This window comes from Salvelinus alpinus, chromosome 3 (assembly GCF_045679555.1).
Source record: "Salvelinus alpinus chromosome 3, SLU_Salpinus.1, whole genome shotgun sequence".
In the NCBI taxonomy this organism is placed as follows: domain Eukaryota; kingdom Metazoa; phylum Chordata; class Actinopteri; order Salmoniformes; family Salmonidae; genus Salvelinus; species Salvelinus alpinus.
This window is the reverse complement of record NC_092088.1, coordinates 49,029,508-49,052,789: the sequence shown is the minus strand read 5'-3', so window position 1 is coordinate 49,052,789 and position 23,282 is coordinate 49,029,508. Positions and strand designations below refer to the sequence as shown.

At 46.5% G+C, this 23,282-nt stretch overlaps 1 protein-coding gene across 1 annotated transcript in view; it reads left to right on the top strand.

Annotated features, from left to right (window-relative positions):
- LOC139570866 (B-cell lymphoma/leukemia 11A-like) overlaps positions 1–23,282 on the top strand; it is a 50,084-nt gene that overhangs the window by 3,563 nt on the left and 23,239 nt on the right. Inside the window, exon 2 of the mRNA XM_071393153.1 lies at positions 1,198–1,593. Coding sequence (XP_071249254.1) covers positions 1,198–1,593 — 396 coding nt within the window. The remainder of the gene's footprint in view (positions 1–1,197; positions 1,594–23,282) is intronic.

Sequence of the window (23,282 nt, the reverse complement as noted above, 5' to 3'; positions counted from 1 at the left end):
ATTCCTACCAATCATCAGCCACTACAAATTAAAATCTATTTTTTGATTCTCAGTGGTTTTAGGTTAATTAAAATGTGAAATTGGCAGCTTAGTAAAGAAGGTCAAGATGCTTACCCATTAAGAAGCTAAAGGAGAGCTACTCTCACCTTAGAGCGAAAGATTTCAAACACCATGAGCCGCTCAATAGTAGGCTACTGAGACTCCTGTTTAACCTCCCTCTGTGGTAAAATATCTCATTCACACAGCCCGTCGTCCGTGTACAACAAGACTGACACTCCCGGTGTGACAAAATCAACTTTAAAACGAGTCAAGCGTTAACCCCGGGTTCCATGGCGAGGAATGTACTTGAACGGTTCCTTTTGGCCGATTCCGGGTCTGTTAAAGTGGTTATCTAGAAACTGTAAGTCACACACATGTAAAGAGTCCAGGATAGTTTTTTTTTATTTCGACACACTGAGCCTGCTTGTCTTTTCTGCACATATGTCAGACACATTTGTAATTTTCCACATAATGAATTGAAAGTCCTATGAAATATTATTCTTCATCACCCAAGAATAGCCAATTCTTTGGAATATGAAAAACACATTTTAGAAAAATATATTAGAATAACTTTTTATTTTTTCCCTTTAGTATGTCGAGTTATCCAACTGTCTCTTGTCTGCCGAGCTTCTGATTTCTACAGATCTATAAAACAGTCCTTAAATGATCCCATTTATTATCCATCAGACTAAGGCTTCATTTCTCACAGCTCTATGTTTCTACAATCGCAAAGAACATTTCTTATCCATTATAACTCCCAGCTTTAATTACATGCCTTTCTCGGTTGTTGTCGCGTTCATTTCAATGGATGTAGAAGTGGTGAGCGTGTGAAGTTGAAAGACTTATGAGTGTGAAGTGGAGCTGTCTGTCTAATGCCAGTCTCACAGAGAGTTAGTCACCATTCTTGCTCTGCAACACCGCCCAGACATGACTTCTACTGCTACTACTACTACTACTACTACTGGGGGTGTAGTCTGACGACTACTACTAGTCTAGGCAGAATGGTGAGAGAGAAAAAGCCAAAGCATGTGACCATTGTTTTGCACAGTTATTGATACTGCTCAATGGAATACACCACCTCTGATTTCTCGTCTGTTTCTCTCATTCTCTCTCTCTCTCCCTCCCTCCCGCTGTCTCTCACTCGTTCCCGGGTTACAGCCGAGCCCCTGTCTGCCGTCGCCTCGGAGGAGCACTCGTCGGAACGCTGCTCGGAACGCTCAGACCGTTCGGAGAATGGCACGGGCACACGACGGATTGCCGTGGCGACAGAGCAGGATCTCTTGACCTGTGGGCAGTGCCAGGCCACCTTCCCCCTGGGGGACATCCTGCTCTTCATCGAGCACAAGAGGAAGAGATGCCATGGACCCCCCTGTCTGGCCAGGGGCCTGGACAAGCCCCCGTCGCCTACGCCCGGCCTGGCTCTCACCCCTTCGCCCTTCCCGGCCTCTCTCCGCAGGCGCCCTGTGGAGGTGGGCGTCCAAGCCACACCGGGGGGCGATGACGACCGCCTCTTGTTGCCCAGAGGGATCTGCCCCAAGCAGGAACACATCCCAGGTAACCACCATTCCCCACACCCCACAAGTTGTCTTTCACCAAACAATAGGAGTTGTGTTTCAAATTCAAATGCAGTATCTTTATTGGCGTGGGGGAACGCGGGTAAGCGTGTGTGCACCGTAAAGGTAGGCGTCTATGGGGGTGCGTTTCAGTTTTGAAGTGTCACAAATGGCAATTATATGCAGGGACATGGGAATGTGTATGTCCCTTGTGGGTGTGTTTATGTTGAGGGTTTGGGGGGGTAGGGGTTGTATTAAAGCGTTGATGCACTTCAGAATGTGTCGTGCAGTGTAGTACGTGTGGGCGTAGACCGGGTACAGCAGAGGTCACATATTGGGCACACATGTTCCCTTTCCCTGTAGGATGTGTAGTCCTAAGAGACCCAGGGAGAAAACCACTGCCGTGATTGCGTCAGCTGTCGTTCCTCGTTTAAGTGATACATCTGATTGGCCAGGACTGATAGGCTAGGGGCGGGGTCTATTCTGCCTAACCACAACTGTAAAATGTCACAGGGAAGCCCAAGAGAATAGGAATCATCTTACGATTTGATTTATGGATCGTTAGCTCATCCGTGTCTCAGATCGCCTGGTTCTCACTGGCTGGTGTTCTTAATTAGAGACACTTATATATGACAGTGCTGCTGATCTCTAGCTCTGTGTGTGTACGTGTTTGTGTCTGTGTCAGCCTGTGGAGGGGAAACGGTTAACTTGGCACTGCAGTTGTCCTCAGATCCATTGAGTTGACAGGGAGAGGATAGGGGGAAGGTTGGTTTTCCACAGTAATCAAATATAGCCCAATGGCAAAGTGACACTGGTAACCTTGAGTTAGTGGCCATTTTGCGATGTCCTAAAAAAGCAGGGCACAGGGTGGGTGCGCTGGCTAGTACTGCAGTGTACTCAACCCACCCACCGTGCAGGGAAACAAAGGTTTGGGGCATCGGTCAGTGTGTGTGTGCTTCGGCGGGAGGGGTTTAAAGAGTTTATTTGTGTAATTACACAGTTCTGCAGTGTGTATATACCTGTAGGAGGGCGTACACAGATGCTGTGATGTGTGTGTTTTTGTCTCTCTCTCTTTCTGTGTGTGTGTGTGTGTGTCCACGGTTTCTTTGGGATATGTCTTCATGCCTTTTCAGGGTGTGTGTTCCCAGTTTCCAAATGTAGGCTACAGTTTTACGGTGTGTTTCACTCCATGTGTGTGTGGGTATGTGTCCTTTTGTGGCTGGAGAATGTGCAGTATGTGTGCCCTCTCGCATGCATGGTGTGTGTCCGGGTCGAGAAAGACTGCTGTGGCTCTCTCAAAGTGGTCTCTTCCTTACCACGTCTTAAACTGGTAAACAGAGACATGCTTACTCTCGCTCTCTCTCTTAGTGCTCCCTTTACCCTATCACTCTATTTTTCCCTTCTCATCTCTCTAACTCTCTCTTATTCTCTGTACCATTTCTTTTCCACCTCTCTCTCTCTCTCTGACTCTCTCTCTCTCTCTCTGACTCTGTCTCTCTCTCTGTCTCTCTCTGTCTCTCTCTCTGTCTCTCTCTCTGTCTCTCTCTCTCTCTCTCTCTCTCTCTCTCTCTCTGTCTCTCTCTCTCTCTCTCTCTGTCTCTCTCTCTCTGTCTCTCTGTCTCTCTGTCTCTCGCTCTGTCTCTCGCTCTCTCTCTCCCTCCCTCTTTCTTTCTTTTTCACTCTCTCCGTATCTGTGCAGTATAACAGAGGGAAGCGAAGTGTACATTCGGTTATTTTGCCTGGCAGAGGGAGAGTCGTTTATTTTTTTCTCATATGTGTGTGTGTGTGTGTGTGTGTATTCTAGTAATTGCCGTTGTTTAGAAATGCAGGGTAGTGACTGTGTTTCTCTTTTATGCCACCTCTTGCCATCTGGCTACTCTCTGATTGCCTCTAGAGATCCTAGTTTCAGGAAATGGATCTGGCCTAGATCATCCTCATCAAAAATAATTTAGATCTGACCTTTGATCCTTTGATCTTGGATCTGTGATTGGCTGCTTGATTTTTGGTATAGACTCCAGAAAGGCCTGTGTCTGTTTTAAGTTGATGGAGAGATGTTGTGTAACGTGAACCTTACTGTGTCTGTGTGTGATGTGTGTGCTGTGTGTGTGTGCTGTGTGTCAGTTTTACCTGGTTCGCTAGCTCATTGTCTTTACAAGCTTCAGTTCATTCTTAATGGATCGGCAACTTTAACCAGGGTTGTGTCTCGTCTCGTGTGTGTTTGTGGTTGCGAGTGTGCGTGTCAGCTTAGCCTTTTTGTTTTTATAGATGTCGCTGCAATTTCAGCACAAATTTTCCTAGCCATTTAGGCACGCTGACTATGACACACACACGCACACATGCACACACACACAGATGCTCACACACGGTCTCAGCCAGCAGCTAAACTGGGTTATTAGACTTATTTACATCACAATGTAACAGGCGAGACACGTCTGGTTGGGTCAATGGCATTACGCGTGAATGTTATGTTTTAGAAACATTTGGTGGAACGATACATTTTTTTGTTACAATTTTTTTAAATTGTTACTATTATTATATTAATCAATTGCTATTCAAATTTTCAATAGTCATTTTGGTTGTTCTTTGTTAGTTGTTTTTGCACTGTTGCTCGGACGTTAATATTTATCACTGTTTATTATTGCATTGGTAGGTGTGGTAGTTGGGAAGTTTGTTATTGGTATGTACCGTATTAAGAAAATATGGAGCGTTTCTCTCGTGGTGTAATACCATTAGTTACTCATCAAACAGCTCTGTTTGAAGAGACAAAAGGCAGTACCTGTGGAGGAGTGTGTGTTCCGTGTGGATTGTTGTCCCCGATGAGCCTTGCGCCCCGGCAAGACGTGTGTGTGTGGCACTCTAAGGCCATTTTTAATACGGCCACACGAGGTTGAGATCTTGGACTCTCTTTAGTCTATTAATCCTAAACTGGGATTACAAATGGGATTCAAAATTCCTGAATGCCATCTCATCCTCAAACTGAAGTTGTAGTCAATTGTGCTGTATCTGTGTGTACTAACACGGCACTAACAACACTGATTGTGCCATGTATAATGTCATGGTAATAAAGCATGAATGATTGTGCAACACTGAAATAAATCATTCTTCATCACAATTTGGCGTACAAAGCACATGAGCCCCGGTATTACAAAGACAACACAGTCCCCATGGCTTTCTCCGGCTCTATATATTCCTATGTAAATTATATGATGTAAACTGTATGGTCTGATTTTGAAATTCTCTGCATATTATTGCGTTGTTGACCAGAAACCGTGGATAGATGGCAGCATTCGCGCAAAACTGAAAGTGCGAAACATTTAACCATGGCAATGTGACGGGGAATATGGTTGAATAAAAACAGTGTAGTTATTACCTACGTAAGGCAATCAAACAGGCAAAACTTCACTACAGAGACAAAGTGGAGTCGCAATTCAACGGCTCAGACACGTGACGTATGTGGCAGGGTCTACAGACAATCACGGACTACAAAAGGGAAAAGCAGCCATGTCCGGACAAGCTAAACACCTTCTTCGCCCGCTTTGAGGATAACACAGTGCCACCGACGCGGCCCGCTACCAAGGACTGTGGGCTCTCTTTCTCCGTGGCCGACGTGAGCGAGACATTTAAATGTGTTAACCCTCGCAAGGCTGCCGGCCCAGACGATACCCCTAGCCGCATCTTCAGAGCATGCGCAGACCAGCTGGCTGGTGTGTTTACGAACATATTCAATCTCTCCCTATCCCAGTCTGATGTCCCCATTTGCTTCAAGATGTCCACCATTGTTCCTGTACCCAATAAAGCAAAGGTAACTGAACCATTGCACTAACTAAGTGCTTTGAGAGGCTATTTAAGGATCATATCACCTCAACCTTATCTGACACCCTAGACCCACTTCCATTTGCTTACCGCCCCAATAGATACACAGACGATGCAATCGCCATTGCACTGCACACTGCCCTATCCCATCTGGACAAGAATAATACCTATTCAAGAATGCTGTTAATTGACTATAGCTCAATCATCAGCACCATAGTACCCTCCAAGCTCATCATTAAGCTTGAGGCCCTGGGTCTGAACCCAGCCTTGTGCAACTGGGTCCTGGACTTCCTGACGGGCCGCCCCCAAGTGGTGAAGGTAGGAAACAACACCTCCACTTCGCAGATTCTCAACACAGGGGCCCCACAAGGGTGCATGCTCAGCCCCCTCCTGTACTCCCTGTTCACCCATGACTGCGTGGCCACACACGCCTCCAACTCATTCATCAAGTTTGCAGACGACACAATAGTAGTAGGTCTGATTACCAACAATGACAAGACAGCCTACAGGGAGGTGAGGGCCCTGGGAGAGTAGTGCCAGGAAAATAACCTCTCACTCAACGTCAACAAAACAGAGGAGATGATCGTGGACTTCAGGAAACAGCAGAGGGAGCACCCAACTATCCACATCGACGGGTCCGCATTGGAGAAGGTGGAAAGCTTCAGGTTCCTTGGCGTACACATCACTGACAAACTGAAATGGTCCACCCACACAGACAGTGTGGTGAAGAAGGCACCACAGTGCCTCTTCAATGTCAAGAGACTGAAGAAATTTGTCTTGGCCCCAAAAACACTCACAAACCTTTACAGATGTACACTTGACTACATCCTGTGGGGCTGTATGATCTTCAAGGACATCAACTACCCGAGCCACTGCCTGTTCACCCCGCTATCATCCAGAAGGCAATGTCAGCACAGGTGCATCAAAGTTGGGACCGAGAGACTGAAAAACAGTTTCTATCTCCAGGCCATCAGACTGTTAAATAGCCATCACTAGCTGGTTTCTACCCGGTAACGCAACCCTGCACTTTAGAGGCTGCTGCACTATGTACATAGACTTGGAATCACTTGCCACTTTAATAATGGAACACTATTCACTTTAATAATGATTAAATCATGTTTACATACTGCTTTACTCGTCTTGTACTGTATGTATATACTGTGTTCTATTCTACAGTATTTTAGTCAATGCCACTCTCAATCTGATATTTATATATTTCTTAATTCCATTCTTATTTTTTTTTATTTGTGTGTATTGTTGTGTATTGTTACATATTACTGCACTGTTGGAGCTAGGAACACAAGCACTTCGCTACACCCGCAATAACATCAGCTAAATATGTGAATGTGACCAATAACATTTGATTTAATTTGATTTTGATGCTACGGCTAAGCTAAAGCTAGGCTAGCACGGCTACCCATTCACAGCCCACCTCAATGCACATAAGTGGTTTTTAAATGCCCCTTTATTTTCTGGCTTAATTTCAGAGTCTCTCTCACCCTCTCATGACATTTTTTTCTGTCTGTGTTTCCCTTTTTTATTCCATTTGACCCTTTCTCTCCCTTGTGCTTCTCCTACTTCTCCTGCTTTCATCTCTCTCTCTCTCTCTCTCTCTCTCTCTCTCTCTCTCTCTCTCTCTCTCTCTCTCTCTCTCTCTCTCTCTCTCTCTATATATATATATATTTGCTTTAGTGTTAACAGCCAATGCAAATCTGGGGCACCCAATTGATATTGAATCAATTACAGTGTGTGTGTATGTATGTATGTGTGTATGTATGTGTGTGCATCATATGTGAATATGCGTGTGTGTCTGTGCAGTCCGGGTGCCGCCTGGCACACGAGCCAGCTGCAGTCTCCGGTGCCAAAACGCCGTGCTCTGTGCGTGTGAGAACAAAGCATCAGAATCACCCCTCCATTGTTGCCGTCTCATCTATCTCTGTCTAAATCCCCCACCACTTCATACACCACTGTCTGTCACGACACCAGGGATCATCAAAGAGTCATTTGGTTTTGCTGGGAGGGTGTGTGGAAACATGCTCTCATGCTGAATTAGCAGACGCATTGCTCAGCTTGTCTTTCCTAGGCCAGTCTGTTAGCGTTTGTGTGGGAGGTCATTTATTATACGATATTATGAAGCAGTTCTTTGTAGCGTTGAGAGATGATCGGCCAAAATGTCTATCTATACACTGTGGCTGGAGATACACACTGAACTTACCAGGACAGAATCAAAACGCTTTCTGTCTTTTCATTCCATGAGAACAAAAGGTTAAAGGACCCTGGATTGAATGACTTGTTTTGCCCTCCTTATGTCGATGGCATGGCAATGATGTGCGTGTTGTTCTCTGATTTCACGACACATTTTAGACACACACATTGATTTAGAGTTTGTCCTTTGCCCTATTTGGCACATGCAAACCATTGCCCCCTATTTGGTTTGGATTGAGTTCAATTACATCAGGTAGTGGGATATGGACTGATGCCTCTATGATCAGGCTGATCAGGTTGATATGATAGCATTAACATAATCGATACTGTGACCTATGTCATTAGCAGTTGCTTTTATTTTGGCAGCTGTCAACTCTGACACTCTATCGGTAGAATATTGTTTATGGATTACGTTCGCTGTTTTTTTCATCAGAGATTGATTCATCAACAGGAAGCTACTGTTTTTTTGTAGCACTGCAGTGTGTGTGTGTGTGTGTGTGTGTGTGTGTGTGTGTGTGTGTGTGTGTGTGTGTGTGTGTGTGTGTGTGTGTGTGTGTGTGTGTGTGTGTGTGTGTGTGTGTGTGTGTGTGTGTGTGTGTGTGTGTGTGTGTCCAGCCCATTATGGAGTGGTCCTAGCCTAGTTCTATAATGATGTCAGAAGTCGTGTAAAGCTTGTCCATAAAACTGTTTATTCGCTACAAAGCTTATTTATATATCCCAGTGGATTACACACTGTTGTTTTATAAACAAAGTCGAACCAAGCAAAAGAGCCCGGCTCAATTCAGTATATTTGTATAAGCATGAGTTTGTGTATACACTCTCTGTGTGTGAGCTGGACATGTGTGTATTACTGTAGCTGTGTATGCTGGTCCATAGTACTCTACCAGTGTGTGGTGTGTGTGGTGTCTGTGTGCGAGAGCCACATTGGGGCACGGGTGAACATAAAAGGGTGTGTGAGTTGGCAGTGTAGCCGCAGGACATCCCCTGGCAGACCGTGCCAGGGCAGATTTGGCACTGACCGGGCAGTGTGTGTGTGTGTGCTTGTGTGGAGGGGCTGGCTCCTCATTGGGGTTTCATGTTCATCATTTGGCTTCATTACCACAGTAGAACAGCATTGTGCCGCAGGGGGACACACGCCCGCCCGCACGCCCGCACGCACGCAAGCGTCATTCCTGTCAGATGTCCGTGGCGTGATGACTGTTCTGCTTCTATCGTTAACAAGACAGAGGAAGGACAAGGTATAGTCTCACCAGGATCATTTCTTCTCCTGTCAACATGAGGGCAGTGCCCTCTCACCCATCACCCCTGGCAAGACCATCTGTCATAACTGCTGGCCTATCCCTGACAATCGCTTAATGGCACTATTTTTAAGAACTGCACAAAGCCCCAAACACACACAGGAGAATATCCAGCTGATTGTACACTCCGTTACATAACAAAGCCTCTTTCACATTTAACTTGTGCTGGTGTATTGTTCCTAGGATTACTATCGGGTTATTCCTATCACCTTTTGGTTTAAACGGGTTTATTATAGTATGAATGTATACTGCACTAGTGTGTGCTGGGTCTTTATTGGAGTCTCATAAACTGTGTGTGTGTGTGTGTCTATAGAAATGATAATACTTCCAGTGTTTGTCTGTCATGCCACTACATATTTCATGCCCCCCCCCAAAACAATTCACTCATACGAAAATATGCGCGTCTACAAGCACACACACACACACACACACACACACACACACACACACACACACACACACACACACACACACACACACACACACACACACACACACACACACACACACACACACACACACACACACACACACATACACACACACACACATACATACACACACACACAAAGCCCCTACATCCTGACTGAATCTTACTGATAATTTGCTCAGGCTCATTTGAATTTTAAGCACTTCTTTAATCTTCAAAGCCCAAATTGCTTTATGAATATGCATGAAGTGGGCAGACTTTAGTTCATTACCTAGTTGTAAATTCTAATGACCGTTAGGTCCTCTCAGTAATTGCCAATTGTTTTGCATTTTTGATTGGCCTATTACCATGTGCATTCTGAACACATCAGCACGGCCTGTCAGACGTTATGTGTGAGGGGGAGGTGCATTATGTGTGTGTGTCTGAAGTGTACATTTGCACAATTGGTGGGGGGAGTGTTAGAGGGTAAGGAAATAGCTTGTATGGTTGTAGCGTTTTTCTGTCAGGGGTTTTTGGCCTAAATTGCTGATGTAAATGAAAGCGGCATTTTGCATGTGAAGTTTGAGAGTTCACTTGGAGATTGGACATATTTAATTTACATGATGACTCGCCTCTCATTAATTACTGCATGGGCCTTTCATACAGCACACACACACACACACACACACACACACACACACACACACACACACACACACACACACACACACACACACACACACAACACACACACACACACACACACACACACACACACACACACACACACACACACACACACACACACACTGAACCGCTACCTAACTGAGTGTGTATTTCGGGACCTTGTGGTGTTAGCCTGACACTTCTCTCCCCCCCTTCATTTTTGGTCCTCTCTCTCTCTCTCTCTCTCTCTCTCTCTCTCTCGCTCTCTCTCTCGCTCTCTCTCTCTCTCTCGCTCTCTCTCTCTCTCTCTCTCTCTCTCTCTCTCTCTCTCTCTCTCTCTCTCTCTCTCTCTCTCTCTCTCTCTCTCTTCCTCTCTCTTCCTCTCTCTTTCTCTTTCTCTCTCTCTCTCTCTCTCTCTCTCTCTCTTTCTCTTTCTCTCTCTCACTCTCTCTCTTTTTCTCTCTCTCTCTCTCTCTCTCTCTCTCTCTCTCTCTCTCTCTCTCTCTCTCTCTCTCTCTCTCTCTCTCTCTCTCTCTCTCTCTCTCTCTCTCTCTCTCTCTCTCTCTCAATTCAATTCAATTCAATTCAAGGGGCTTTATTGGCATGGCAAACATGTGTTAACATTGCCAAAGCAAGTGAGGTAGATATTATACAAAAGTGAAATAAACAATACAAATTAACAGTAAACATTACACATACAGAAGTTTCAAAACAATAAAGACATTACAAATGTTATATTATATATATACAGTGTTGTAACAATGTACAAATGGTTAAAGCACACAAGTTAAAATAAATAAGCATAAATATGGGTTGTATTTACAATGGTGTTTGTTCTTCACTGGTTGCCCTTTTCTTGTGGCAACAGGTCACAAATCTTGCTGCTGTGATGGCACACTGTGGAATTTCTCCCAGTAGATATGGGAGTTTATCAAAATTGGATTTGTTTTCAAATTCTTTGTGGATCTGTGTAATCTGAGGGAAATATGTCTCTCTAATATGGTCATACATTGGGCAGGAGGTTAGGAAGTGCAGCTCAGTTTCCACCTCATTTTGTGGGCAGTGTGCACATAGCCTGTCTTCTCTTGAGAGCCATGTCTGCCTACGGCGGCCTTTCTCAATAGCAAGGCTATGCTCACTGAGTCTGTACATAGTCAAAGCTTTCCTTAAGTTTGGGTCAGTCACAGTGGTCAGGTATTCTGCCACTGTGTACTCTCTGTTTAGGGCCAAATAGCATTCTAGTTTGCTCTGTTTTTTTTGTTAATTCTTTCCAATGTGTCAATGTGTCTCTCTCTCTCTCTCTCTCTCTCTCTCTCTCTCTCTCTCTCTCTCTCTCTCTCTCTCTCTCTCTCTCTCTCTCTCCCTCTGTCTCTTTTACTTTACCCTTCTCACCCTCCCTCGTTCTCTCTCCTCTCTCCTTGAGGAAACAGATGTTAACCCCCCCTCCTCCCCCTTCCTCTGATTTGAATGCGGTGCCATTTTGAAGAGAGCGATTTGTCTTACTTACTTTCTCCGTTAACACGGTTAACATGGGAAGAATTGCATCATTCAGCAGTGAGATGTGGTGTGACCCTCTGACTATGGCCCAGATGAAAAGATAGGCTGAAAAACAGACTCTTGATTTGCCCCACTCACACAGACACACTCATACAGAGGCATGCCAATATAGCTGCTTTCCCACCCCAGTGGGAAAGGACCCGCAGCTGTGGCTGAAAAAGTGGAGAGAATGGGGAGAGGGAGATTTGGACAAGAAAGAAAGAGACAAGTCAATCAAATAAATACATTTGCGGATAATAATGAGCCTAGAACATGAAGCAAAAGAAAGGAAAAAAGACGAAAACAACAAACACCGAACAACAAACAAGAAACAAGAAAGCACAAGGGGGCATCTTTTTCCCTTTTGGTTCCTTAGTTGGTTGTTGTTTTTCCCCCAGTCCCTTCTTTCCAGTTTGTGTACAAGCGCTGGGAGGGAGTTGTGTGAAACCTACATTGTGATGAAACAGAATTCTTAATCGGGGAGAAATGAGGAGCGATGTGAACGGCGGTCTATTGGACACATTGAAGGGAGAGAGGGAGGGGTAGAAGTGGTGTGTGTGTGTCTGTCTGTGTATGGGGGGGGGGGGGGGGGGGGGGTTCTCGTCTCCGGTGGGACCAAGAAGGCTTGTTTCCTGAGGACTCTTTTAGCCCCAAACACACACACACACACACACACACACACACACACACACACACACACACACACACACACACACACACACACACACACACACACACACACACACACACACTAGAAGCCACACCCCTGGCTTGCTAGCTCACTTCAAAGTTGTTAATATTCATCTGGGAAACCGTATCCAGAACACAAATAAATTATTAAGTGCATGAACTTTTTAGGCAGTAAGATGAACTGATGGGGCACATCTGTGAGATCCACCATCTTGTGTGTGTGTGTGTGTGTGTGTGTGTGTGTGTGTGTGTGTGTGTGTGTGTGTGTGTGTGTGTGTGTGTGTGTGTGTGTGTGTGTGTGTGTGTGTGTGTGTGTGTGTGTGTGTGTGTGTGTGTGGTAGTGGATCTGCCCTCTTTCACTTCCCTGTCTCTGGTGTTTGGCCAAAGGCATGCATAATTGATCCCACACTCGCTATCATTTTCTTGATGTAATTGCCTCGGTAAGATATGATGAATTCGAATTGATAATTTATCGTTCCAAAATGGGTAAAGAAACAGTGAAATGTCACAAGGGTTTTAGGAGTGTGGGTGGTGTGTATGTGTGTTTAAGGGAACATGATAATAAGGTGGTAGTACAGGAGAGGGACAGCGGTGTCTGGTCGAGCGCGGAGAGAAGAGAAGAGAGGGGTGAGAATGATAGAGAGAGTAAAGAGAGGAGTGAGAGAGTAAAAGGGAGAGAGGCAGCAGAGAGTTTGGAGAGAGACTGCGGTAGAGACAGACAGTCAGAGTGAGAGGGGGGGAAAGAGGGGAAGTTCATATTTGGCGACCCATCTCATCCCTGCCACACCCCTTCCGATTTGCTGCCTATCCTCATTTCCACTATATCGCCACTATATCCAGGACTTAGAGCTTCGTAGGGAACAATGCAACTCTTCCTTCCTTAACAGACACTCGCCAGCATATTCTCCCAATGTGGAAAGCATGATATATTTCATACCTGGCTGAATGATGAAGCGTGAAAAGACTCTGTAATGCCTTGAACGTTTTCCTGACAAAAAGGACATGAAAAGGAAAGCCGCTTTTCTCACGCAGTGTCTGTAAGAACTGAAACACATCTTCAACCTGCCTCCGCCTCTTTTCTCTCCACCCCCTTTTCTTTCTTTGTTCATTTTTCCTGGCCTTTCTTTGCCAAGGTGAATGTGTCTCAACACGCTGTGGGCCACCACTAACAACTCTCTCTCTTGCATGGCGAAGTTGACTGCTTAGAAGAGATGGAAGGGGACGTTTGTGCCGGAGTGTAAGGTGTCTGCAACACAAATGTCACGTTCCTGACCTTGTTTTCCTTTTGTATTGTTGTGTTTAGTGGGTCAGGACGTGAGCTGGGTGGGCAGTCTGTGTTGTTTGTTCTATGTTAAGTGTCAGGTTTAATTGACCTTGTATGGCTCTCAATCAGAGGCAGGTGTTTTCGTTTTCCTCTGATTGAGAGACATACATAGGGAGGTTGTTTCACATTGGTTGTGGTGGGTGGTTGTCTCCTGTGTCTGTATGTATGTTCGTGCCACACGGGACTGTAGCGTTTGTTTGTAGTCGTGTACCTGTTCGTGCGTTCTTCACGTTATATGTAAGTTCGTGTCCAGGTCTGTTTTCATCGTTTATTTGTTTTGTAGTTTATTCAAGTATAGTTCGTTTTCTGTCTACGTCGTGTTTGTTGTTTTGTCGTGTCTTAAATAAATCATGTCATCATACCTCGCTGCACATTGGTCTTCAGATCCCTCTCTCCTCTCCTCGTCCGAGGAGGAGGAAGACGACACCCGTTACAACAAATCTATATTTGTTAAGTAGAGCAGAGCGAAGGGGCACAAAGAGGGAGAGAGTGGTTGTCTGACCCCATGGAAGCGCCCCCCCCCCCATCCCCCCCCCCCCATGCAGCCCCAATTCTGCCCCTACAGTGAGGCAATGAAAGGGGCCTCTACAGGCACCTGGGTAGGCACAGCAGGCAGACTGATAGAAGGGCTTTGGGCAAGGAGTGCCCAAAGTCCACCCCCCCTTCCACATGCACACACGTGCGCGCACGCACACACTCAAACACGTACACGCCTCTGTTTATCTCCTACTAAAAGGGGAAGGCAGGAATAATGTACATCTCGCTTTCCACAGACCTGGAGAGGGCCAGGCAGAGACAGCGAGAGAGGGATGGGGCTATAGGGGGAGAGGTGGCCTGGGGGGGTTAGAGAGGGGGAGGGGGTAATGCCTGATGGTGGTTGTCCATTAACAGATGAACTTGGCAGAGAGCCAACGGTTTGATGAGACGGGTGTCACAGACTGTGTTCTGGGGCTGCCCTCCCTCTCTCTCTCCCTTTCTAGTCCTTTCACTCTCTTTCTTGTTCTCACTTGCTTTTCCTTTCACACTCTTTCTCCTTTTCTCATACTCCTTCTACCTCTTCTTTTTCTCTCTCCCTCCCTCCTTTTCCCTGACTGTACCTGACTATAGATCAAATTCTTCCAGGTTCCATTTTGGCCAAAGGCGAAAAACAGCACTGCTCCTCTGTGCTCTCCTCCACCCCACCACCACCCTTCTATGCCCAGAACCAGTTCAGACTGGTTAGCTGGCCTTGGAGCCGGGGCCTCTGTCATCTCTCCTTAACCAAGTAGGGGAAAGAAAAACAACAAAAATACCAAAAAGGAAAATGAAAGCTAATTTCTGACAATGCAGCTGACCTGAGTGTACTTAGCCGGTGAATTAAAAGAACGAGAGAGAGAGAGAGGGAAGGTTGGGTGTGAGGAATGGAGAGCAAATTAAAGAGACCAGGGCTTATCAAGGGAGAGGAAAAAAGCAAATGAGAAACGCCAGTGAAATGAGTTTGGTGTGTTTGTGGGCAATTTTGCAGGGTTGTGTTGAAAATGCAATAATAGCAAAATGTAGTTGAAGAAGGATGCAGAGGAGGTGGGAGGAGCTATGTGTGTGTGTGTGTGTGTGTGTGTGTGTTCTACATTGCCATGTATGTGGAGGGCAGACAGCAGAAGTTGTTCATCTTTGTGTGTGATATTGGGGTTGTACAGCTAGATATACCGCCTCTCGGTCTACACAGTATAGAACTTGGTCACGAGTTCAACCTTTACCCTTCAGGTCAGTCCTTACACATGTCCAGTTCTTTCATAAGGGGTTCATAAGGTCAAGGCTGCTGTGTATGGTTGGGGTATGTTTCATGCTCTGTTGGTCTAGTTGGGTGTGGCGGTGGGAGGGGGAAAGGGTCTATCTTTCTGCTTTCTGTTTGACAGGTAGGTCACGTTGGTCCTGTTGGTACATGTGCAATACAGTACATTAGAGGTCAGGCAGTGTGTGTGTGTGTGTGTGTATATGTGTGTGTGTGTGTGTGTGTGTGTGTGTGTGTGTGTGTGTGTGTGTGTGTGTGTGTGTGTGTGTGTGTGTGTGTGTGTGTGTGTGTGTGTGTGTGTGTGTGTGTGTGTGTTGGTGTTGGTGTTTATGTGCCATTTGAGAGGGCATGTGATATGTGGACATGGTATGAAGGACGCACAGTATTTATATGAAATGTGATCTGGACACGATGACCAGCCTGGCCAGGCCTGACAAATGGAGACAGCAGGTCTTGAGAGACAGAGAGTAAGGTATAGATAAGTAGATTTCAAACCACATGCATAGAAATATAGACACACGCTCTCGCCCAAGCGCACACACACACATCCTCTCTTTCCCTGGGCTGTCCTGTCAGCAGGGGAGTGGGAAGCAGGGTAACTTACTGTCCCTACCCCTGGCTATTACTTGCTTTGCCCTTAACCCATAGGCTATTTGTGGCCACATTAGCTACATTTAAAATGCAGTTGAACCTTCCAGCTATGATCATGGAATAACACATTTTTCCCCTTTGATAATCTATATAAGCATTTAAATCAGCAAAACATGCTTCATCCTGTGCCAGTAAAATCTCTTGATATCTTTCTCCCCCTAAAACTAGGATTAAAATGTGGATGCCTCCATTCATCTTTACAGAGAGTGCTGTCATCCCTTAATGCAGTTTTACCCTTCCCTCGGGGTGCTAACCTCCCACTCCCACAGCAGAGATGCAGGGAGGGAGAGAGAGAAGGTGAAGGAGCGACAGGGAGAGGAAATGAGTCAGAGAGGGAGAAAAGACGAACGGGAAAGATAAGTAAAGGAGAGAGACGGAGAAGGAAGAGGACAGGGAGATGGGGATGAGGAGAGAAGGCAAAGAGGAGAGAGAAATTAGGCTGAGGGTCCAATGCATTGGGGAGATCCTTGTAGATACCCAATGTTCAGGTAATGGGGTCAGGTGTGTGTGTGTGTGTGTGTGTGTGTGTGTGTGTGTGTGTGTGTGTGTGTGTGTGTGTGTGTGTGTGTGTGTGTGTGTGTGTGTGTGTGTGTGTGTGTGTGTGTGTGTGTGTGTGTGTGTGTGTGTGTGTGTGTGTGTGTATGAAAAATTGGGTGCCGTCGCCGGTCAGTGGTGTGAATGATGACTGGAGATGTCCACCGGATTCACCCGAGCACCTGTGGTACCTGGCTCTCCCGCATTGGGCCTCAGATACGGGTCTCACCCGGCCTGGTAGCATCATTTTCTGCTCTGTCTTTTTTTGACGGAAAGGTGTAATTTTCTGCTGGTGTTGGATTTCATTCTCATGTCCAATGTGCACATTTAGATGAAGGGGGCTGCTGGCTGGTGGTGTACTGGTCTCTCTCTGTTTGCTGGGACGGGTCTTTGGAATGGATTGGTCAAAGTATTTACAGCAGGCCTCTTCTGGAAATCTCTCTCACCCCTCTGTGTACTTTGGGCTGGTCCGTGACCTGCTGAAGCCTCTCTCACCCCTCTGTGTACTTTGGGCTGGTCCGTGTCCTGCTGAAGCCTCTCTCACCCCTCTGTGTACTTTGGGCTGCTCCGTGTCCTGCTGAAGCCTCTCTCGCCCCTCTGTGTACTTTGGGCTGCTCCGTGTCCTGCTGAAGTGTCTTTTACTTTTACTGGTTGTGTCTGTCTGTGTGTCCATACAATACCTATTTGCACCTGCAGCTTAATAAGTCTATGTCTATAACACAGGCGGCCGGTGACGCCTTAATTGGGGAGAACGGGCTCATAGTAATGGCTTGAACTGAATAAATGGCACGGTATGGAACACATTAAATACATATTTTCCATGTGTTTGATACCACTGCATTCAATCCATTACAGCCATTATTATGAGCCGTCCTCCCTTCAGCAGCCTCCGGTGGTCTAGACTCTTCATAAGGGCTTTCTAAAGGCTACCCACAGCCGAATCAGGGTGCCGTCTAACACTAATAGCTTAATTATACCAGAACATATGACAATGTACTTTCTCTGATGAAGTATTTCTTGTAGTCTTAACAGTGTAGAGTGTACAGTGTGTATTCATAGTTGTGGTAATATTGACTTAAAGTCATGTGTCTCCTTCAGAGCTGGATCTTATGGCTATTGCAGTTTGTCTGTTCGTTTTGACTTGTTTCTGCGCTGCTCTCTTTCATTTCTCTCGCTTTCTCTCTGTCTCTCTCTGACTCTCTCGTCGTCTCTCTGTCTTCCTCCATTGTGTGTTTTATACTTCAGCTTGCCAGGCTCCACGAGGCATGTGTAGGTGTATGTGTTTTTGTAACTAAGGGGTGTGACTCTGTCAACTCTGACCTCTGGGAGGCTGCAGCAGAAAGATGCCAATGCCTGGGATGAGTTATAGTCTGGAGGGGGTGATGAGTTATAGTCTGGAGGGGGGGATGAGTTATAGTCTGGAGGGGGGGATGAGTTATAGTCTGGAGGGGGGGATGAGTTATAGTCTGGAGGGGGTGATGAATTGTACTCGGCAGGGGTGATGAGTTATACTCTGCAGGGGTGATGAGTTATACTCTGCAGGGGTGATGAGTTATAGTCTGGAGGGGGTGATGAATTATACTCGGCAGGGGTGATGAGTTATACTCTGCAGGGGTGATGAGTTATAGTCTGGAGGGGGTGATGAGTTATAGTCTGGAGGGGGTGATGAATTATACTCGGTAGCGGTGATGAGTTATACTCTGCAGGGGTAATGAGTTATACTCTGCAGTGGGTGATGAGTTATACTCTGCAGGGGTGATGAGTTATACTCTGCAGGGGTGATGACTTATACTCTGCAGGGGCTGATGAGTTATAGTCTGGAGGGGGTGATGAGTTATACTCTGCAGGGGTGATGAGTTATACTCTGCAGTGGGTGATGAGTTATACTCTGCAGGGGGTGATGCGTTATACTCTGCAGGGGTGATGAGTTATACACTGCAGGGGGTGATGAGTTATACTCTGCAGGGGGTGATGAGTTATACTCTGCAGGGGGTGATGAGTTATACTCTGGAGGGGGTGATGAGTTATAGTCTGGAGTGGGTGATGAGTTATAGTCTGCAGGGGTGATGAGTTATACTCTGCAGTGGGTGATGAGTTATACTCTGCAGGGGGTGATGCGTTATACTCTGCAGGGGTGATGAGTTATACACTGCAGGGGGTGATGTGTTAAACTCTGCAGGGGGTGATGAGTTATAGTCTGGAGGGGGTGATGAGTTATAGTCTGGAGTGGGTGATGAGTTATACTCTGCAGGGGGTGATGAGTTATACTCTGCAGGGTGTGATGAGTTATAGTCTGGGGGGTGATGAGTTATAGTCTGGAGGGGGTGATGAGTTATACTCTGCAGGGGGTGATGAGTTGTAGTCTGGGGGTGATGAGTTAAACTCTGCAGGGGGTGATGCATTATACTCTGCAGGGGGTGATGAGTTATACTCTGCAAGGGGTGATGAGTTATGCTCTGCAGAGGGTGATGAGTTATACTCTGCAGGGGGTGATGAGTTATACTCTGCAGGGGGTGACGAGTTATAGTCTGAAGGGGGTGATGAGTTATACTCTGGGGGGGTGATGAGTTATAGTCTGAATGGGGTGATGAGTTATACTCTGCAGGGATGATGAGTTATAGTCTGAATGGGGTGATGAGATACTCTGGGGGGTTGATGAGTTATACTCTGCAGGGATGATGAGTTATACTCTGGAGGGGGTGATGAGTTATAGTCTGCAGGGGTGATGAGTTATTCTCTGGAGGGGGTGATGAGTTATACTCTGGGGGGTGATGAGTTATAGTCTGAATGGCTGAATGGGGTGATGAGTTATACTCTGCAGGGGTGATGAGTTATACTCTGGGGGGGTGATGCGTTATAGTCTGAATGGCTGAATGGGGTGATGAGTTATACTCTGGAGGGGGTGATGAGTTATACTCTGGGGGGGTGATGAGTTATAGTCAGCAGGGGTGATGAGTTATACTCTGGAGGGGGTGATGAGTTATACTCTGCAGGGGGTGATGAGTTAAACTCTGCAGGGGGTGAAGAGTTATACTCTGCAGGGGGTGATGAGTTATAGTCTGAATGGGGTGATGAGTTATACTCTGGGGGGGTGATGAGTTAAACTCTGGGGGGGTGATGAGTTATACTCTGGAGGGGGTGATGAGTTATAGTCTGCAGGGGGTGATGAGTTATACTCTGGGGGGGTGATGAGTTAAACTCTGCATGGGGTGATGAGTTATACTCTGGAGGAGGTGATGAGTTATAGTCTGCGGGGGTGATGAGTTATAGTCTGGGAGGGTTTGTGTGTGTCAGACAGATCTTTGTCTGGGTGCCCAGTAGTGGTTGTTTGTGTAGGTGTGTGTTTGTTTGCTTGGTCCCAGCAGTGGCTGTCTGTGTGTGTGTGTTTGTGTGTGTGTGTGTGTGTGCGTGTGCGTGTGCGTGTTTGTTTCATGTGGCTCTCATACAAACCAGACACTACTCTGATTTTGCACATGGCAGCTTCCCCCTGACCACTGGACCACTGGGGCCTCCACAGCACTTTCCTCATGTTTCCACTCTCTCTGCGTTGTTGTTCTCTTGGCCTCTTTGTAGCAGTAAATACCCTTGTTACCCGACACAGATACACCTTTCTACTTGACCGGGCAGAAAGAGAACAGGGCTGACGGGGTATTCTCCAGTGACCCCCTGGCCTCCGGTTTGAAGGACAGTTAACACACTCAGTCTCTCTAGCCCTGTTTCTGCTTCCCTCCCAACTGTATTTATCTCCTGAAACACAGAGATGAAACACTGGTTTAGTCTTTAATATTGTCTCCAAACCAGCCTTTTCCAGCTGAGGGAAACCTCCTGGGTGTGTGTGTTTCCGTGTGTGTAAAGATTAGAGTTTCATTTGGTTGGTTTTGCTGTACGTTTGCTCTTCCTTCATAATGCGTCCTTAATAATAAGACCATAGACACACGTAGCATGGAATAACTAGCACACACACACACACACACACACACACACACACACACACACACACACACACACACACACACACACACACACACACACACACACACACACACACACACACACACACACACACACACACACACACACACACACACACAAACCCAGACCCCTTGATACCACGTTCTGCCAAGTCGGACGGCAGGCTGCCAGTAAAAAGGCCTGTGATTGGGCTGTGATCATCTGTCAACACAGGGTTAGCCAACCACAGCGTCCAGAGTGCCCCCCCCAGCCCTCATTTAGATCAACAGGGTTAATTAGCTGAACACGGCCCCCCGCCACCGGCCACCAGCACACCACAGAGGAGCTCCCCGCTGAAACCATGTCCAGCACCACAAGGTACTAGCGCCGAGTCTACAGCTAGAGCCAACGTTAGCCCCGTCACTAGCACAGACACCACAGCTGCCGCTCGTGTTAGCAGTCGGACACTGATGCTAAGCGAAGGTGAACTCCACCACTACTACTAATACCACTTACTTCCTCTAATGTACATCTGTTTGTGTGGCCCTGGGGAATAGCAGGGACAAGGCAGTGTAGAGAGAGAATAGGAGTGTATTGTGGAGGGGCTGTAGGTCAGTGTGAGCTGTTACTGGGTTTGCTTTCAATGCATTGCTTTTGTTGGTTGTTTTTCTGCAGTACATGTCCAGTACACACGCACGTCATGCACACCATCACCCCAGCAATCATAGCAAGCCACAAAACAGGCAGTGAGAGACTCACTGAAGGGGGAGGGCGTTTCTGTCTGTCTTTTCTTGTTTGGTGCCGTAGTCACCTTTCTGGAGTTAGTGTGTGTGCGTGTGTGTGTGTGTGTGTGTGTGTGTGTGTGTGTGTGTGTGTGTGTGTGTGTGTGTGTGTGTGTGTGTGTGTGTGTGTGTGTGTGTGTGTGTGTGAGAGAGAGAGAGCTTGTGCGTGTGAGTTCAGCTTCCTCTTTTTGTGTTTTTTAAATAAGGATGTGTGAGGTGTGTGTGTTGACCTGTGTCTAGGAACACCCAGGCTGTTACTGATATCACAGTGCGTCTGGGAAAAGCAGCCATTTTGGTTCTGTCACCAAAGCCATTTATAGAGCCTTGATGGTGGCTTGGGCAGCCTGGTGGTCAGGGCCTGGACACTGGGCGTTGGTGAGAGTGGTGTGTCAGAAGTTTGTGCCATTGTAGGACGATAGGGTTTGACGCCTTTTCTCTGTAGCTGTGAGAGGGAGAGGGGGGAGGGGTGGGAGGTTACACCCATAGCCTTATCAGAACTCAGGCCTGGCTGGGAAGAGAGAGAGAGAAAGCGAGAGGCAAGCAGTAAGTGAGAGGCGTGAGAAGTAGGAGTTGTGAATGCCTGTGAAGTGTCTTACTCTCGTTCTCTCTCTCTTGCGCGCCAGTGTCGATGTGAGCCAGATCAGTCTTCTAAGTGACAGGCTTTTCAATTACTACATCTAAAAAACACTTAATAGTAGTAAGCTGGTAAAACACACTTATAGATAAGCCGGTCAATTGTATTATATACTGAGTGTACAAAACATTAAGAACACCGTCCTAGTATTGAGTTGCACCCCCACCTTTTGCCCTCAGAGCAGCCTCAATTAGGCGCCGCATGGACTCTACAAGGTGTCGAAAGCACTCCAGTTGTGTCAAGTTGACTTGATGTCCTTTGGGTGGTGGGCCATTCTTGATACACAGGAAACTGTTGAGCGAGAAAAACCCAGCAGTGTTGCAGGTCTTGAGACACTCAAACCTATGCGCCTGCCACCCACATACAATATCCCTTTATCAATTGTTTTAAGGCCTAAAAAGCCTTCTTTAACCTGTTTCTTATTTATCCTTTATTTAGCTAGGCAAGTCAGTTAGGAACAAATTCTTATTTACAGTGACAGCCTAAACTGGACAACGCTGGGCAAATTGTGCGCTGCCCTATGGGACTTCCAATCACAACTGGTTGTGATACAGCCTGGATTTGAACCATGGTGTCTATAGAGTCGCCTCAAGCACTGATACGCAGTGCCTCAGACTGCTGCGCCACTCGGGACCCCCTTCATCTAAACTGATTGAAGTTGATTTAACTAGTGACATGCATAAGGGATCATAGCTTTTTGTCGTGGAAAGAGCAGGTGTTCATAATGTTTTGTGCACTCAGTTGTATGTGAACGTATGGTAATAAAAAAACAGAAACACTTATATGCATATTTTTGTCTCTTCTCCAAATGCGCCCTGAATAATACAATATAAAATACACATTCTACGCCTTTAAACACAAAAACACAAATAAAACATCAAAAATCACCCAGAATAAAAAGTGACATTCCATCTAGAAATAAGTCCCTAATCAATACTTAAAATAGCCCAGAACATCAAGATGAAATGTATTGTGAGCAACGTTCCCGAGCTCGGGTGGAGACCCTAGGAACCTCATGAGTTCACCAACCCCGTGAGCAGGTTAGGCAACTCGGGTGTCTATACGTTAACAGCGAAGTTAGATAAGACGTCCGAATGAGGATGTGGTCAGCAGATGCTCTCACCAACCTAAACTGGAGCACCATGCTTCAAGCCCGCTGCACCGTAATGGTGGACATGCTGTAGCTCTGGATGCTAAACAGTGATATGAACTCAGTGATGGATTGAACGGGTGCTGATACAGACATAATAGACGGGATATGTGTCAGCTTATGTAACGCATGTCTGTGGGGCATCTCAGAACGTAACAACCGTGGGTGCACAGTCAGGGTCCAGCATCAGAACTTGCAAGTTGTAACCTGATCACTCAGTATTCACAGACAGACAGGCAGACAGATGCACACACGTATGCACACACACCGACCCCC